At 47.0% G+C, this 18,964-nt stretch overlaps 1 protein-coding gene across 9 annotated transcripts in view; it reads left to right on the forward strand.

Moving 5' to 3' along the window:
- LOC140846915 (anthrax toxin receptor-like) overlaps positions 1 to 9,729 on the forward strand; it is a 39,407-nt gene extending 29,678 nt beyond the window's left edge. For 4 of the 9 annotated variants that reach the window (XM_073225231.1, XM_073225233.1, XM_073225238.1 and 1 more), the window contains 3 exons: positions 785 to 1,003; positions 3,267 to 3,341; positions 6,487 to 9,729. In XM_073225231.1, the coding sequence (XP_073081332.1) occupies positions 785 to 1,003; positions 3,267 to 3,341; positions 6,487 to 6,618 (426 nt within the window). In that variant the 3' untranslated portion in view covers positions 6,619 to 9,729. Of the gene's footprint in view, positions 1 to 784; positions 1,004 to 3,266; positions 3,342 to 6,320; positions 6,396 to 6,486 lie in introns of all 9 variants that reach the window. The other 5 variants (XM_073225237.1, XM_073225234.1, XM_073225236.1 and 2 more) reach the window with 4 other exon arrangements.
- The last annotated feature ends 9,235 nt before the right edge of the window (positions 9,730 to 18,964 follow it).

Here is an 18,964-nt window from a genome sequence, read left to right on the forward strand (position 1 = left end):
GGCACATTGGGAAAAGAACTCAGGAGCCAGCTGGTGTCTACTCCCAGCACAGTGGCTTCTCCCCCCAGCCTTGGCCTGGCCTCTCCTTTCCTCTTCCGTGCCTTCTGGGCACTGAGTCAGTCTCGCCCTGTCCCTCTCACACTTCTCTGAAGCATCTCACTTGGTTCAATGGTTCAGCACTTGCAGCACCTGAGTGCACAGATGCAGTGAGCTTCTCCTTGGCCATGAGTAACAACAGGACAGGAGCCCCCATTCCTTATGGGTCTGCCCTGTTCTAGGACAGGCTATGAACTCTAAACCTCACAGGTGTCCACTCACTCGCTCCTACAGATGTGGAAGTGCAGTTTCAGAGGGGCTGAGTGGCTCTGTGGAAGGGGGCAGTGAGGGCAAGGGTATGGGGAGATAGACCCAGGGTCCTGCCCTGATCCTGCAGACCCCTTCATCCTGGCCTCAGCAGCGCCCCCTGCACCCCCTGTGTGCCTTCACTGGTGTGCTCCTCCCCAGGCCCCTGTGCTGTCAGCCCAGGCGTGCAGTGGGGGCTGCCTGTGGCCCAGCACGGAGGATGCCGGACTCCCTGACAAGGCTCTGGGGCAGAGCCTCTGAGCAGGGTCTGTGGCCCAGGGCTCTTCAGGGGCCCTCAGGGTCCAGCCCTGGGCTCCTTGGCCCGCTGGGCCCTCTCAGAGTGGGACAATCTGAGTGTAAAGGTGGATTTGGAGGTGTGGGGTGGGATGCCAAGTGATAGGCACCACAGGTGCACCGAGGACTTAACGTGTGCTTTCTTCAGGAGAGGACCCCACATGCCCTACTGGATGCCGTATCACCAGCTGCCCAACGACATACCATTCCACATGCTGTGCCGGTTGTCATACGACATATTAACCCGGATGAAAAGTCTTCCAGTCCAGTCTTCAGTTTCAAACCTCTCTACTGGGCTGTGCCTCTCATGGTGCTGCCCTTTCTCGTGCTGCTCTGCTGTTGTATCGGGCGACGGTGCACTGCATGTGTGAGTGACCCCTGACTACACAGCCCTGTGGCCCAGGCCCTCCCCAGCCCCCCAAAGTATTGGGATTCCTGGTTGCCCCAGAATTCCACCTGTGGGAAGGTCCCATCAATTCCGAGGTCATCAACTGAGCATATGGAGGCTCAGAGCTGCCCTCCCATTCCTGGGCACACAGCCTGGCCTCTAAGGAGCTTTGTGCCTCAGGCTTCCCTCAGAGAGGGGACCTGTGGACTGCCCTCCCCCTGAGGAGAAGTGACCCCAGGCCCTGACTCAGGCTTCTGAAGGACTCCAAGTAGAGCCAGGGAGAGACCTCTACTGTGGATTGGAGAAAACACAGATTCCTCCTGCAATGATGACCCCACAGGGAGGGCCAGGTGCCCCGGGATTCCTCTCGGGGGCAGCTGTGCCTTTACAAACAGACATGGCCTCTGCCTATCTCTGGAGCCCTGTCCTTCCCTCCCAGTCACTACTCAGGACCATGTTGTGCTGGGCCCCGTGCTGGGCAGGGGGCAGAAATGAGGTGGCCCCAGTCCTGCCATGGCAGCTCCAGGTCTGGTGTCTCGACTGGCCTTGGTCCCTGGGGTACTGGGGGAAAAAATGTCACCTTCATGGCATGTGGCCAGTGTCCTGCCTAATGAGAGCAACAGCAAAGGGCAGAGGTGGGCCCCGGGGAGGGCGGGCGCAGAGGCCTGGCTAGCTGGGCTCCCCAGGACAGGTGTGGGGGCTCTTGGGGAGGAGGGACCCCCGGAGGTGTGAGAGGGCAGCACCAGCAAGACACCTGCAGGTCTGATATCTGCAAACTGGGAGCATGAGGACAGGAAGCCAGGGTGCTGGGTGGATTTCCCTGAGTTCTGGGCACAGGGGTGGTTCAGGGTGTGCGAAGGAAGGGGAGGGAGGAGCAGGAGGGGAAGGGGAGGAGCTCTTGTCTTCATACGACCTAAAGGCTGCTGATGAAAACCACCTGGTTAGACACCTGTACCAGCACCAGGCATCCCAGGCTGAATGTCCCCCCGGGGACGCACAGGGAAGTGTGGGCTCAGCTCAGGCAGGTGGAGCCAGCTGGCCACAGACCCGCACGCAGCGAGCACCCAGATGGACACCCAAAGCCCTGTTCTGTCCCTGTGCTGCAGAGCAGGTCCCCTCCTGGGGGCATGGCTGAGCCAGAGCCCTTCTCACCCTGTGTTTATAACTCCATCTTTCTATTTCCCAGAAGCCACCACCAAAACCAGACACGGTAGGTCATGTTTGGTTGTGGTGTTGCCAGAGCCTGAGGGCACACTGGCCTTCACAATGAGGTCCCCCTAAGCCTAGGGAGATCCCCCCGAACCCTGCAGCTCTCATGCCCTGAGCAGAGAGAGAGGGGCCCCCTTTAAGATGTGGGACTCACAGTGACACACAGAGGACACCCTTCTCGTGCTCCCATCAGAGCCTGACCAAAGGCCTCTGTCACTGAATTAGCAACTCGGGCCTGTTTCAACAACTGCTATGATTCCCACTGAAACAAAGGGGCATTTGTTCAGTCTTCAAGGGCCTGTGTATAGGAGCCTCTTCCATAGGACTCGCTGAGTTATGGTAAAGAGGCTCGGGTTTCCGGACCTGGTCCCCTCCTCTGGGCTCTCATGTATGTGGCGCTGCATTTCACAGGCCTTCATCCCTGAATCCTGGCTGAGAGAGGAGCTCTGGTAGGGTTGGCCTTTCAGGGCAGCAGGGCTAGGGAGAGTGGAGGGCATCTTATGTGCATTAGGCTGTGAGGGAGGCCCAGCTCAGGTGTGCACAGAGCCCAAGTATCAGATGAGCAGGCATGGCTCACCTCAGGTGGGTGTCCCGGGGCAGGAAATGAGGGTCTGGGTTTAGTGGAAGGTGGGCCTCCCTGTCCGGGTCAGTACCCTGTATGGATGCAGGTGGCCTGGGGAGACCAATCTACCAGGGTCACGTGAGCACAGCCCTGTCCTTTCAAACCCTGGCCACCCTCTAAGTCACAGAGTCCCAGGACCAGGTCTGTCTAAGGGAGCTGCCTCAGGGAGTGAAGGGGATGTGACAGAATTTCTTGCCCTTTTGGGGAACAGCCTTATTTGCAAACTAAGAGCTTGCTGGCTTTTCCCTAGGATGGCTCTCTCCTAAGGGACAGGGTGCGACTCCTTGGTCCTTGAGTTCTGCCAGCAAACATTGCGGAATGGCCAGGAAGTGACAGGTGCAGGGCAGCAGCTACAGCGTCCCTGCCCCAGGAGCTGCCTGCAAGGAAGCAGACACTGTTTTCCCTTTCTAGATTCCGGGGTCACTGGGAAAGAAGTGCCTCATGGTGATTATGTCGTGTTGTAAGAAAGGTGAAACGACAGCGCAGGTGAGAAGGGCCCTAGACAGGTGCTGATACCCCAGGCTGGGCTGAGGGAGGACAGGGGCAGCCGGCTCCTGCCCCACAGACACGGGCCCAGAAGGCCGGGCTTCTGTGGTGGTGAGGTTATGGGTGCTGGGCTTCGATCACCTGGCGCCACAGTACAAGACACCGTCCCGGCCTAGAGGCCTGGGAGAGAGAAAAGGCACGAGGGCTCATATTCCCCCCCACCCTGGCTGGTCCCAGCCTCCGGGGCTCCCCCTTGGCACGGGCGCAGGCTTCTGGGTGCGGGTGGCTGCCCGACAGGTGCCAGTCCGCGGTTCTGGCAGAGCTTGTTGTCCGCCCCAGCAAAGTTTGGGCTTCAGTGGCCCTCAGGTGGATCGGGGAGAACAAACTGAACGGCACGAGCCCACACAGGGCAGGGACAGCTGGGGAAGGTCTGTGCCAAGTTCTTTCTGCCATTAACACTCCCTGGAAATGTGAGTGTCAGCTGCTGCTCTTGCAGAGGTCCCCTCCGCAGAGTGAGGGAGAGAACTGCAGGGTCCCTGTGACCCACTGGGAAAGGGTGACAGGCACCTGGAGGAGGGGCCTGAAGGACCCCCATCCCCCAGGAAGAAGTTCTGGGAAGCCCCAGAAGCCTCTGCACATGGCTGATGAGACCAGCAGGGCCACTGCCTGGCATCAGAGGTTCAGGTCTCCTGTGGAAGGTGGGCTCTAGGTTCTGACCAGTGGAGTCACAACCCGGAGACACCATGCAGGGACAGGGGCAGGTACAACAGGGCCAGATAGAGATTTCAAGCAAGGGGAGGCAAGCGACCAGAGTGTGGAGAAGAGCAAGCTGCTAGGATGGCCTTCGTGCCCAGCAAGGTGAGGGTGGGGACTCTGAGCAACTGTCTGAAATGGTCACCTTTCCAAGGGCCCAGCTCAGGCGAGGAGGGTAGCAGAGTGATGGGTTCTGGGCATGTACAGCTGCCCAGGGTTTGGTCAAGCCCCTCATTTCCACCTCTGAAGTCGTCCCAGCAGTGCTGTGAGCCCCAGGTGACCACTTCTTTCCCAGAGGTCAGGGAAGTGGGCAAGGTCACCCCAACAGTACGTGGCAGCACACAGGATTTCTTACATGAACTGAGCTCGTGCTGAGGAGAGCTGTGCCCTGTGCACGGGCTCCCCCCATCTCCCCTGCCACAGCACTAGAGACCCCAGGACTGTAGTGTTCCAGCTGGACATCCAGACCCTCTCACAGGTGCTGGGGTTTTGGCTCCTGCTCTTTAAGCCTTCAGTGTTAGAGTCTAGGCCTCAAGGTAATGATGGGCTGAGAGGCTTCGGTGTCACTGGGCCCTGTAGTTTCTGCAGAGCAGGAAAGACCCCAGCCCCACCTGATCTCAGCGCCAGCCAGCCAGCCCAGTGTGCCTGGGGGCATGTTACCAAGGAGTGGCCTTGTGGCCTTGTACCTACTAACAGCGGCAGCCTTGTTCACTTCTGCTCTGGGAAACAGCCTGTGACTCTGCCCCACTGCCTTCAAATCCCAGAGGAGTTTCTCTCCTAATGCTCCCTTATAGAGCATCCCTCCTAGACACACACACACACACCCTCCTAGACACACACACACACACCACACACACACACACACACACACACACACACCCTCCTAGACACACACACACACACACCCTCCTAGACACACACACACACACACGACACACACACACACACACACCACACACACACACACCCTCCTAGACACACACACACACCACAGACCCCCCACGCCCCCCACACACACACCCGCACGCGCACACGATTCTCTTCCCATTGCCTGAGCCCATGGCGGCCCACAGTTCATGGGAAACGACCCTCGTGGATCCATCATGAGAGTCAGGTTCAGGATGGAATCTTACCCTCTCACTGAACGGGCGCCCCAGGCAACAGAAGGGCTCCCAGCAAGGGTGACCCATGCCACCCCCTCTCGAGGTCCTTTTTAGGCAAAATGGGTGTCATTGTATAAGCTGTTGCTTACACACATTTAGGGAATTTGATCAGAACGATTCTAAAGTTGACTTGAAAAAATAGACAGTTAAGAATATGCCCAAGAGAAACAGTTAATCTCTTTGGGACCTCCCCATGGGCAGAAGAAGGCTGACGTCAGTGCTGAGAAGGGAGATCCAGGTCCAGTGTTCTGGGGCTGTAGGGCCAGAGTGCCCCAGTTTGGCCTTAGGAATGTGGCAATACGGACAAGGTGGGGGGGGATGGGTGAGTAGAGTCTACAAATGTGCAGTTGGCTTGAGAGGTCGGGGTGTCACCGGGCCCCTTGTGGCCTTTCATGCACTAACATAGGCAGCCTTGTTTGTTCTGCTCTCGCAAAAAGGTCAGGGGCTAGGCCAGGGGAGTGTACAGCTCTCAAGCGGAAACGCACCAGGGGCAGAGTGGGACCTTAGGGACACACAGGGCAGGGTCACAGGCTTTGCATGCATGCAGGCCAGGCTGGTGACCAGTGAGGGGCTTGGCGGTGAGGAGTCTAGCAAGGCAGCTGGGCCCTGGAGCTGGATTCCCAGGCAGAGGGGAAGCACAGCTGAAGGTGGCAGCTGCCAGGAGCTGCTTCTCGGGGAAGGTGATTTTGTGAGGCCTGCAATAGGGTGGACCAGAGCCAGGTGCCCAGGGGAGAGGAGACACTCTAGTAGGTCTGAGAAGGGAGGCCAAGGGCCTGGCCAGGAAGTAGATACACAGGAAGGTGAGAGTGGACTTCCTGCCAGAGACGGATGAGCCTAGGACAGGATATGGGCAGAGTGTGCTCTGAGGCTTGATGCAGGAAAGACAGGTTCTCGGAAGCCTGATGTTAGCACGCTCCATGGTGCCCCTAGGTAGACCTGGCAGGGGGATCAGTGGGATTCAGGCCAGCAGGACAAGGGTGGGCTTGAGAAGACAAGGAACTTGGCCAACCCCATGAGTGAGGGAAACTACAGCCTTCAGCCCCCGCTGGAAGTTGCGGAGTAGATTCCGGGGTCACTGGGAAAGAAGTGCCTTACGGTGATTATGTCGTGTTGTAAGAAAGGCGAAACGACAGTGCAGGTGAGAAGGGCCCTAGACAGGTGCTGATACCCCAGGCTGGGCTGAGGGAGACCTTCTCAGTGACTTTCTCCCTCTCTCCTCTTCCCCACAGACAGGTGATTCTGCTGTCCCCCTACTGACGCCCGTCGTGGATCATCCTGCCGCACACAGCATCCACCCAGCTGCCATTGCTTCATCCTCAGCACCTGCTCATGGTGCCAGGGTGCCCAACCGGACCAGATGAATGATGCCACTCATACCTGCTGCAGCCTGGACGCTCTGGAAAGCCACTCTGCAACTCTCACCCCATAACACGATCTGTACAGCACCAAAACTCCAATATTGTTTTTCGTTTGTGTGTTATTGTTTTAAATTTTGGTATGATTCATATACACTTAAATGAGCAACATTGTGGTTACTAGATTCCCCCCCATTATCAAGTCCGCACCACATACCCCATTACTGTCACTGTCCATCAGCATAGTAATATGCTATGGAGTCACTGCTTGTCTTCTCTGTGATGTACTGCCTTCCCCATGCCCACCCCCTACATTATGTGTGCTGATCGTAATGCTCCTTTTCCCCCTTCTCCCTCTCTTCCCACCCATCCTCCCCAGTCCCTTTCCCTTTGGCAACTGTTAGTCCATTCTTGGGTTCTGTGATTCTGCTGCTGTTTTGTTCCTTCAGTTCTTGCTTTGTTCTTATACTCCACAGATGCGTGAAATCATTTCATACTTCTACTTTCTCTAGCTTGCTTATTTCACTGAGCATAACACCCTCTAGCTCCTCCATGTTGTTGCAAATGGTAGGATTTGTTACCTGCCACTTGAGGAGTATCAGCCCCTTAGGTATCCCATGTTGCAGTGGGACTTGGTGTAAGTCCCTTTTATTTATTTTATTTTATATTTTTATGAGGGTATCATTGATGCATACACTCTTATGAAGGTTTCACATGAAAAACAGTATGGTTACTACATTCACCCTTATTATGGAGTCCCCCCTATACTACATTGCCGTCACTGGCTGTCAGTGTAGTAAGATGCCACAGAGTCACTATTTGCCTTCTCTGTGCTCCACTGTCTACCCCATAATCCCCCCCACACTACGTGTGCCAATCATGATACCCCTCAATCATCTTCTCCCTCCCTCCCCATCCACCCACCCCCACCCCTCCCCTTTGGTAACCACTAGTCCCTTCTTGGAGCTGTGAGTCTGCTGCTATTTTGTTCCTTCAGTTTTGTTTCGTTGTTATGCCCCACAGATGAGGGAAATCATTTGGTACTTGTCCTCCGCCTGGCTTATTTGACTGAGCATAATATCCTCCAACTCCATCCATGTTGGTGCAAATGGTAGGATTTGCTTCTTTCTCATGGCTGAATAATATTCCATTGTGTATATGTACCACCTCTTCTTTATCCATTCATCTACTGGTGGACACGATGCTTCCACATCTTGGCTATTGTAAATAGTGCTGTGATAAACGTAGGGGTGCGTATCTCTTTTTTTAATCTGAGAACTTGTTTTCTTTGGGAAAATTTGTAGGAGTGGGATATTTATATTTTTAGTTTTTTGAGGAACCTCCATATTGCTTTCCACAGTCATTGAACTAGCTTACATCCCCACAAGCAGTGTAGGAGTTCCCCTTTCTCCGCATCCTCACCAGCATTTCTTCTTCTTAGTCTTTTCTGTGGTGGCCATCCTAACTGGTGTGAGGTGATACCTCATTGTGGTTTTAATTTGCATTTCTCTTATAGTCAGCAATGTGGAGCATCTTTTCATGTGCCTGCTGGCCATCTGGATTTCTTCTTTGGAGAAGTGTCTGTTCAGATCCTTTGCCCATTTTTTAATCGGGTTATTTGCTTTTGTTTGATGAGGCATGTGAGTTCTTTATACATTTTGGATGTTAACCTCTTCTGTCATTTACAAATATATTCTCCCATACTGTAGGATGCCTTTCTGTTCTGCTGATGGTGTCCTTTGCTGTACAGAATCTTTTTAGCTTGCTGTAGTTCCATGTGTTCATTTCTGCTTTTGTTTCCCTTGGTGTTAAGTCCCTTTTAGAGCAGACAGTGCACTCCTGCTTGGCTCATCAGTCCAGGCCCTGCTGAAGGGCTACAGCCCACATTGTCTTTTGCACTAGATGCAACAAACATTTTTTTAACCATTGGGCCACATCAGAGTCAGGCTTTCCTTCTAGCCAGCATAGCTGGGCCAATTCATCTGCTTCATCAACTCATGGAGATGCCAGCAGCAAATAGCGTCTGCTCTTTTTCAGAATTTTGATGAGAATTCAGTAAGTTGGTGAGTGCATTCAAGCTACTTCCAGGGAACCCAGCCTCGTGATCAGACTGTTCTGGATCTTGAATGTGGTGGTGATTACAGATGCTCACAAAGGTGATAAAATTGCATAGAACTACACACACACACACACACACGTGCATGTAAAAAATCTGCATCTATGGATTCCTTTAGATTTTCTACATGGTATCATGTCTTATGCCTTCCTTACTAATATATATGCCTTTTATTTCTCTTCTTGCCTCTCTATAATGGGGAAGAACTCCAGTACAGCTTTGAATAGAAAAGGTGAGAATGGATAGCCTTGTCTTGCTCCTGATTTAGGGAGAAATTCATCAGTTTTTCACCAGTTTGATGTTAGCCATGGGTTTTACTTAGATCTTTACCAGGTTGAGCAAATTCCCTTCATTTCCTAGTTTGTTGAGACCTTTGTCATGAATAGATATTGTATTTTATCATATGCTCTTCCATATTCCATTGAGATGATTTTTTGTTCATTAATAAGGTGAATTATAGTGACTGATATTTGAATGTTGAATCCATCTTTTATTTCTGGAAGAAAAAAACCCACTTAGGTATATTCTTTTTATAATGCTTAATTCAATTTGTTAAATTTTTTCACATCTGTACCCATGGACATTTTTTTCATATTTTTTTGTGGTAGTAAAATATTCATAACTTACCATTTTAACAATTTCTAAGTGCATAGCTCAGTGGCATCAAGTACATTCACATTGTTGTGCAACCATCACCATTGTCCATCTCTAGAACTTCTTCATCATCCCAAACTGAAAGTCTGCACCCATTCAAAACTAATTTCTCATTCTCTTCCACTCTAGTCCCTGGTAACCAGTATTCTGCTTCCTCTTTTTATGAACTTGATTATTCTAGGTATTTCATGTAAGTAGAATCATAAAATATGTGCCCACTTGTGTCTGCCTTATTTCACTTCGCATGATGTTTTCAAAATTCATCCATGTTGTAGCATGTCTCAGAATTTCCTTCCTTTTTAAGGCTGAATAATATTACATGGTGTGTACATACCACATTTTATTTATCCATTCATACATTCATCTGTCAATGGGTAATGGGATTGTTTCCACTTTTGGCTATGTAAAAACCCTACGGACATTGGTGTACAAATATCTACTCAAGTCCTTGCTTCAATTCTTTGGGTATATACCTAGAAGGGGAATTGCTGGATCATATGATAATTCTATGCTTATTTTTTTAAGGAACCTCCATACTGTTTCATTTAGTAGTTTAGCCATTTTATATTCTCACCAGCAATGCACAAGGGTTCTAATTTCTCCACATCCTCAGAAACATTATTAATCCTTTTTTTAATAACAGTCATCCTGATGAGTATGAAGTGGTGCTCATGGGTTTTTGCATCTATGTTCATAAGATACATTAGTCTGTAGTTTCTTTTTTATAAAAGGATTTAAGCATTTTGATAATAAGGAAAGAAATGGTAAGTAAAGGATGACCTGTGATTTCTTGGCTGCAATAGTGTGTGTGCAGTGCAACACAGAATCCTGGAGGAAGAGCAGATTTTACAAGCAAAATAGGAAGGATTCAGACAAAATATACTGATTTAATGTTGGGGAATTTGAGCTCACAAAGACTGTGGGTCATCTTGGTGGAAATATACAGTAAGCAATTGAAAAAACATGACTAATGTTTGAGAAATGAGTAGGAGCAGAAACAGATAGTGGTAAGATCCACCATTTATTGAGAGCCTATTCCATGCTTGGGAATTACCAACCTAAATGTAGTAGCTGAAATCACAGAATGTGTGGTTCTTCCTAGAAAAAGCAAAAATTGAGAAGAGGGTCAAGAACAGAACTTTGAAGAACACAAAATTTGAAGGACGGATAATCAGTATTCTATTTTTTGTTAGCAAAGAAACAGTGAATAGAGACAAAAAATATAAGTGACAGGAAGGATTAAATAGTATCATGGAAACCAAATAGAACATGGTGTTAAAAAAAAAGAATAATTTGTCAGTGTTTAAAAAACTCCATTTTATTTTCCTGTTCTATCCTCAGCCAGTGAACATGTTTACCACTCTAATTATTAGTTATCTATTTCTTTTAGTCAGAGCAAAACTGGATTAATAGGGAAAACGGGATTAATAGCGGAACTGGGTTTATTATAAATAAGTATATTTACAGAAACAAGGTATGAGCATTTTTTTGCTAAAATAAATTTTTCAAATCTGACATCCTAAATTAAGCCTGTTTCTATTTCAGTTGTGAAAAGATTAAGATTTAAAACTCATCTCTACATTTGCCATCATTTACAAAAATGCAACAGAAAACAAAACCCTTAACCAATTAGATGTTTTAAAACATTTATTTTAAAAAGCAAAATAGAGGGGCGGAGCCAGGATGGCGGCGTGAGTAGAGCAGTGGAAATCTCCTCCCCAAAACACATAGATCTATGAAAATATAACAAAGAAAACTCTTCCTAAAATAGAGACCATAGGACACAGGACAACATCCAGACCACATCCACACCTGCAAGAACCCAGCGCCTTGCGAAGGGGGAAAGATACAAGCCCTGGCCCGGCCGGACCCGAGCGACCCTCCCCCCGGCTCCCGGCTGTTGGAAAGAAACTGGAGCGGTTTTTTTTTTTTGGCGAGTGCTTTTTGGAAGCCTTAAAGGGACAGGGACCCCGGTGCTAGGGAAGCAGGGCGTTTTTCCCAATACTAGGGAGCAGGGTGGTGGGACCAGTGGGGGGGGGCCTGGGGCCGGCGCCTGAGGACAAAGAAAATCATGCATTTTCCCCTTTTCTTTTGGCGAGTGTTTTTAGAAGCCTTGGAGGGACGGGGACCCCAATACCAGGGAGGCAGGGCAGTAAGACCAGTGGGCGGGTGCCTGCGACCGCACCTGAGGATAATGAAAATCGCGCGTTTCTCCCTTTTTTTTTTTCTTTTTGGCAAGTACTTTTTGGATGCCTTAGGGGGACAGAGACCCAAGTGCCAGGGAGGCAGGGCGGCAGGGCCGGTGAGCGGGTGCCTGGGACCGGCGCCTGGGGATGGAGAGGGTCATGCGTTTTTCCCTCTTTTTTTTGGCGAGTGCTTTTTGGAGGCCTTGGAGGGACGGGGACCCCAGTGCTAGGGAGTCAGGGCAGCAGGACCGGTGGGTGGGTGCCTGGGACCGGCCCCTGAGGACAAACAATATCGCGCGTTTTTCACTTTTTTTTTTTTGGCGGGTGCTTTTTGGAAGCCTTGAAGCGACAGGGCCCCCGGTGCTAGAGAGGCAGGGCAGCAGGACCGGTGAGCAGGTGCCTGGGACTGGCGCCTGAGGACAAAGAAAATCATGCGTTTTTCCTTTTTTTTTTTTTCTTTTTCCTCTTTTGTTGTTGCTGTTGTTGTTTTGGTTTGGAGAGTGCTTTTTGGAAGTCTTAGGGGCAGGACAGGACACTTAGATCAGAGGCAGGGAATCTGGGGATCTCTGGGCACTCTAACCCCCTGGGCAACAGGGAGCACAGAGGCCCCTTACGGAGATAAATAGCTTCCCGGCCGCTCCCCCTCCAACGGGGCTCCACCACTTTGGAGGAGCAGCCCCAGCCAAGCCACGCCCACAGCAACAGCGGAGATCAACTCCATAGCAAACTGGCAGGTAGCAGAAGCCCTGTCTGCGCACAGCTGACAAGCATAAGCCATTAGAGGTCGCTATTCTCCCAGGAGAGGAAGGCCACAAACCAACAAGAAGGGAAGCTCTTCCAGCGGTCACTCTTACCAGCTCTGCAAACTATCTCTATCACCATGAAAAGGCAAAACTACAGGCAGACAAAGATCACAGAGACAACACCTGAGAAGGAGACAGACCTAACCAGTCCTCCTGAAAAAGAATTCAAAATAAAAATCATGAACATGCTGACAGAGATGCAGAGAAAAATGCAAGAGCAATGGGATGAGATGCAGTGAAAAATGCAAGAGCAGTGGGATGAAGTCCGGAGGGAGATCAAAGATGACAGGAAGGAGATCACAGAAGTGAAACAATCCCTGGAAGGATTTATAAGCAGAATGGATAAGATGCAAGAGGCCATTGAAAGAATAGAAACCAGAGAACAGGAACATATAGAAGCTGACATAGAGAGAGATAAAAGGATCTCCAGGAATGAAACAACACTAAGAGAACTATGTGACCAATCCAAAAGGAATAATATTCATATTATAGGGATACCAGAAGAAGAAGAAAGAGGAAAAGGGATAGAAAGTCTCTTTGAAGAAATAATTGCTGAAAATTTCCCCAAACTGGGGGAGGAAATAATCGAACAGACCACAGAATTACACAGAACCCCCAACAGAAAGGATCCAAGGAGGAAAACACCAAGACACATAATAATTAAAATGGCAAGGATCAAGGACAAGGAAAGAGTTTTAAAGGCAGCTAGAGAGAAAAAGGTCACCTATAAAGGAAAACCCATCAGGCTAACATCAGACTTCTTGACAGAAACCCTACAGGCCAGAAGAGAATGGCATGACATATTTAATTCAATGAAACAGTAGGGCCTTGAACCGAGGATCCTGTATCGAGCACGACTATCATTTAAATATGATGGTGGGATTAAACAATTCCCAGACAAGCAAAAGCTGAGGGAATTTGTTTCCCACAAACCACCTCTACAGGGCATCCTACAGGGACTGCTCTAGATGGGAGCACTCCTAAAAAGAGCACAGAACAAAACACCCAACATATGAAGAATGGAGGAGGAGGAATAAGAAGGGAGAGAAGAAAAGAATCTCTAGACAGTGTATATAACAGCTCAATAAGCGAGCTAAGTTAGGCAGTAAGATACTAAAGAAGCTAACCTTGAACCTTTGGTAACCACGAATCTAAAGCCTGCAATGGCAGTAAGTACATATCTCTCAATAGTCACCCTAAATGTAAATGGACTTAATGCACCAATCAAAAGATACAGAGTAATAGAATGGATAAAAAAGCAAGACCCATCTATATGCTGCTTACAAGAAACTCACCTTAAACCCAAAGACAAGCACAGACTAAAAGTCAAGGGATGGAAAAACATATTTCAGGCAAACAACAGTGAGAAGAAAGCAGGGGTTGCAGTACTAATATCAGACAAAATAGACTTCAAAACAAAGAAAGTAACAAGAGATAAAGAAGGACACTACATAATGATAAAGGGCTCAGTCCAACAAGAGGATATAACCATTCTAAATATACGTGCACCCAATACAGGAGCACCAGCATACGTGAAACAAATACTAACAGATCTAAAGAGGGAAATAGACTGCAATGCATTCATTTTAGGAGACTTCAACACACCACTCACCCCAAAGGATAGATCCACCGGGCAGAAAATAAGTAAGGACACACAGGCACTGAACAACACACTAGAACAGATGGACCTAATAGACATCTATAGAACTCTACATCCAAAAGCAACAGGATATACATTCTTCTCAAGTGCATTCTCCAGAATAGACCACATACTAGCTCACAAAAAGAGCCTCAGTAAATTCCAAAATATTGAAATTCTACCAACCAATTTTTCAGACCACAAAGGTATAAAAGTAGAAATAAATTCTACAAAGAAAACAAAAAGGCTCACAAACACATGGAGGCTTAACAACATGCTACTAAATAATCAATGGATCAATGAACAAATCAAAATAGAGATCAAGGAATATATAGAAACAAATGACAACAACAACACAAAGCCCCAACTTCTGTGGGATGCAGCAAAAGCAGTCTTAAGAGGAAAGTATATAGCAATCCAGGCACACTTGAAGAAGGGAGAACAATCCCAAATAAATAGTCTAACATCACAATTATCGAAACTGGAAAAAGAAGAACAAATGAGGCCTAAAGTCAGCAGAAGGAGGGACATAATAAAGATCAGAGAAGAAATAAACAAAATTGAGAAGAATAAAACAATAGCAAAAATCAACGAAACCAAGAGCTGGTTCTTTGAGAAAATAAACAAAATAGATAAGCCTCTAGCCAAACTTATTAAGAGAAAAAGAGAATCAACACAAATCAACATAATCAGAAGTGAGAATGGAAAAATCACGACAGACTCGACAGAAATACAAAGAATTATTAAAGACTACTATGAAAACCTATATGCCAACAAGCTGGAAAACCTAGAAGAAATGGACAACTTCCTAGAAAAATACAACCTCCCAAGACTGACCAAGGAAGAAACACAAAAATTAAACAAACCAATTACGAGCAAAGAAATTGAAATGGTAATCAAAAAACTACCCAAGAACAAAACCCCGGGGCTGGACGGATTTACCTCGGAATTTTATCAGACACACAGAGAAGACATAATACCCATTCTCCTTAAAGTGTTCCAAAAAATAGAAGAAGAGGGAATACTCCCAAACTCATTCTATGAAGCCAACATCAGCCTAATACCAAAACCAGGCAAAGACCCCACCAAAAAAGAAAACTACAGACCAATATCCCTGATGAATGTAGATGCAAAAATACTCAATAAAATATTAGCAAACAGAATTCAACAGTATATCAAAAGGATCATACACCATGACCAAGTGGGATTCATCCCAGGGATGTAAGGACGGTACAACATTTGAAAACCGATCAACATCATCCACCACATCAACAAAAAGAAAGACAAAAACCACATGATCATCTCCATAGATGCTGAAAAAGCATTTGACAAAATGCAACATCCATTCATGATAAAAACTCTCAGCAAAATGGGAATAGAGGGCAAGTACCTCAACATAATAAAGGCCATAGATGATAAACCCACAGCCAGCATTATACTGAACAGCGAGAAGCTGAAAGCATTTCCTCTGAGATCGGGAACCAGACAGGGATGCCCACTCTCCCCACTGTTAGTTAACATAGTACTGGAGGTCCTAGCCACGGCAATCAGACAACAAAGAAATACAAGGAATCCAGATTGGTAAAGAAGAAGTTAAACTGTCACTATTTGCAGATGATATGATAGTGTATATAAAAAGCCCTAAAGACTCCACTCCAAAACTACTAGAACTGATATTGGAATACAGCAAAGTTGCAGGATACAAAATTAACACACAGAAACCTGTAGCTTTCCTATACACTAACAATGAACCAATAGAAAGAGAAATCAGGAAAACAATTCCATTCACCATTGCATCAAAAAGAATAAAATACCTAGGAATAAACCTAACCAAAGAAGTGAAAGACTTATACTCTGAAAACTACAAGTCACTCTTAAGAGAAACTAAAGGGGACACTAATAAATGGAAACTCATCCCATGCTCATGGCTAGGAAGAATTAATATCGTCAAAATGGCCATCCTGCCCAAAGCAATATACAGATTTGATGCAATCCCTCTCAAATTACCAGCAACATTCTTCAATGAATTGGAACAAATAATTCAAAAATTCATATGGAAACACCAAAGACCCCGAATAGCCAAAGCAATCCTGAGAAAGAAGAATGAAGTAGGGGTGATCTCACTCCCCAACTTCAAGCTCTACTACAAAGCCATAGTAATCAAGACAATTTGGTACTGGCACAAGAACAGAGCCACAGACCAGTGGAACAGATTAGAGACTCCAGAAATTAACCCAAACATATAAGGCCAATTAATATTTGATAAAGGAGCCATGGACATACAATGGCAAAATGACAGTCTCTTCAACAGATGGTGCTGGCAAAACTGTACAGCTACATGTAGGAGAATGAAACTGGACCATTGTCTAACCCCATATACAAAGGTAAACTCAAAATGGATCAAAGACCTGAATGTAAGTCATGAAACCATTAAACTCTTGGAAAAAGACATAGGCAAAAACCTCTTAGACATAAACATGAGTGACCTCTTCTTGAACATATCTCCCGGGCAAGGAAAACAACAGCAAAAATGAGCAAGTGGGACTACATTAAGCTGAAAAGCTTCTGTACAGTGAAAGACACCATCAATAGAACAAAAAGGAACCCTACAGTATGGGAGAATATATTTGAAAATGACAGATCCGATAAAGGCTTGACGTCCAGAATATATAAAGAGCTCACGCGCCTCAACAAACAAAAAACAAATAACCCAATTAAAAAATGGGCAGAGGAACTGAACAGACAGTTCTCTAAAAAAGAAATACAGATGGCCAAGAGACACATGAAAAGATGCTCCACATCGCTAATTATCAGAGAAATGCAAATTAAAACTACAATGAGGTATCACCTCACGCCAGTAAGGATAGCTGCCATCCAAAAGACAAACAACAACAAATGTTGGCGAGGCTGTGGAGAAAGGGGAACCCTCCTACACTGCTGGTGGGAATGTAAAATAGTTCAACCATTGTGGAAAGCAGTATGGAGGTTCATCAAAATGCTCAAAACAGACCTACCATTTGACCCAGGAATTCCACTCCTAGGAATTTACCGTAAGAATGCAGCAATCAAGTTTGAGAAAGGCAGATGCAACCCTATGTTTATCGCAGCACTATTTACAATAGCCAAGAATTGGAAGCAACCTAAATGTCCATTGATAGATGAATGGATAAAGAAGATGTGGTACATATACACAACGGAATACTACGCAGCCATAAGAAGTGGAAAAATCCAACCATTTGCAGCAACATGGATGGAGCTGGAGAGTATTATGCTCAGTGAAATAAGCCAAGCGGAGAAAGAGAAATACCAAATGATTTCACTCATCTGAGGAGTATAAGAACAAAGGAAAAACTGAAGGAACAAAACAGCAGCGGAACTACAGAACCCAAAAATGGACTAACAGGTACCAAAGGGAAAGGAACTGGGGAGGATGGGTGGGCAGGGAGGGATAAGGGGGGAAGAAGAAGGGAGGTATTAAGATTAGCATGCATGGGGGGGAGGGAGAAAGGGGAGGGTGGGCTGTACAACACAGAGAGGACAAGTAGGGATTCTACAACATTTTGCTAAGCTGATGGACAGTAACCGTAATGTGGTTGTTAGGGGGGACCTGATATAGGGGAGAGCATAGTAAACATAGTATTCTTCATGTAAGTGTAGATTAAAGATTAAAAAAAAAAAAGAAAGGAAGAAAGAAAAGGGGGATTACTCCTTGATAGGATAAAACTATTGGTAAATCAAAGATCAACGCATGCTTTAAACATCCTTAATGTTGATCACTTAAAGGGTGTCAGATGATCAGCTATGGAGGTACTCTTTTCTGATAATATTCCTTTCTCTTAATAAAAAAAAAAAATCAGTTCCTGTGTGCTGACCTCCAATGAGTTCTGCACAGTGGTATAGAGGGCATGTCAAAGTGTGGGCAAAGGGTCTGTTTGTTTCTATGCAGAAGATCAAGGCCTAGCTTAGCTACCCAGAAAATGAACTAAGATACGATATGAGGAGGAGCTTCCGGCATCAGCACTCTCTGGAGGACTTGTGCCGTGGGACGATCATCAAAAAGCCTCCACAGGGATCCAGACGATGCTGCGGTTGTGGCTGCATCCACCCCACCGTTTCCTGGACTTGCCATAGGAATGAGGAGGGAGATGTCTAGGCTGGCATGTGCATACAGTGAGACAACGAATTTGACCGGATCTGTACTGTTGGAACTCAATCAGGAGTTGGGAGGGGTGCAAGTTGTAGCGCTCCAAAATCTTATGACTATAGACTATCTACGGTTAAAAGAACATATGGGATGTGAACAGATCCCAGAAATGGGTTGCTTTAATTTGTCTGATTTCTCTCAGACTGTTCAAGTACAGTTGGACAATATCCATCATATCATAGACAAATTTTCACAAATGCCTAGGATGCCTAACTGGGTTTCTTGGCTTCACTGGAGATGGCTGGTAATTATAGGTTTGCTTAGTTTATGTCACCATATTCCTATTATGTTAATATGTGTGCGCAAGTTAGTTAGTAGTTTAAAACCTATACATGCTTAAGGTACTCTACAAGAAGATATGTCAAAGAAATAATCCTCCCATGTTTTCTTCCATATGCTACCTCTATAGCTTTTCTTCTTCCTTCCTAATTACAACCCTTAAATAGAATTCGTGCCTCATATCGAAGTTACCGAGTATCATAATTCCTCCAGGTGGTAAAGATACCTCGAGACAAGTGCTGGGCATAGAAGCCACAGGGCATAAATCTGCAAAGAAGTAAAAAGCTAACCTTTTCAAACAATATGGCTTCTCTCTCACTTACCAACTTTACATTTCCCTGTATGGCCCCGGAAGATGACTGGTTAGCCAGAGACGGGTAAGATTCCTCAAGGGAGGAACAACCTAAGACAGGCACAGTCGCAGGGGGACCATCAGGTGAGAAATTGGGGATCAACAGAGGTGAGGCTCAG

The sequence above is a fragment of the Manis javanica genome, chromosome 16 (assembly GCF_040802235.1).
Source record: "Manis javanica isolate MJ-LG chromosome 16, MJ_LKY, whole genome shotgun sequence".
NCBI classification, from domain to species: domain Eukaryota; kingdom Metazoa; phylum Chordata; class Mammalia; order Pholidota; family Manidae; genus Manis; species Manis javanica.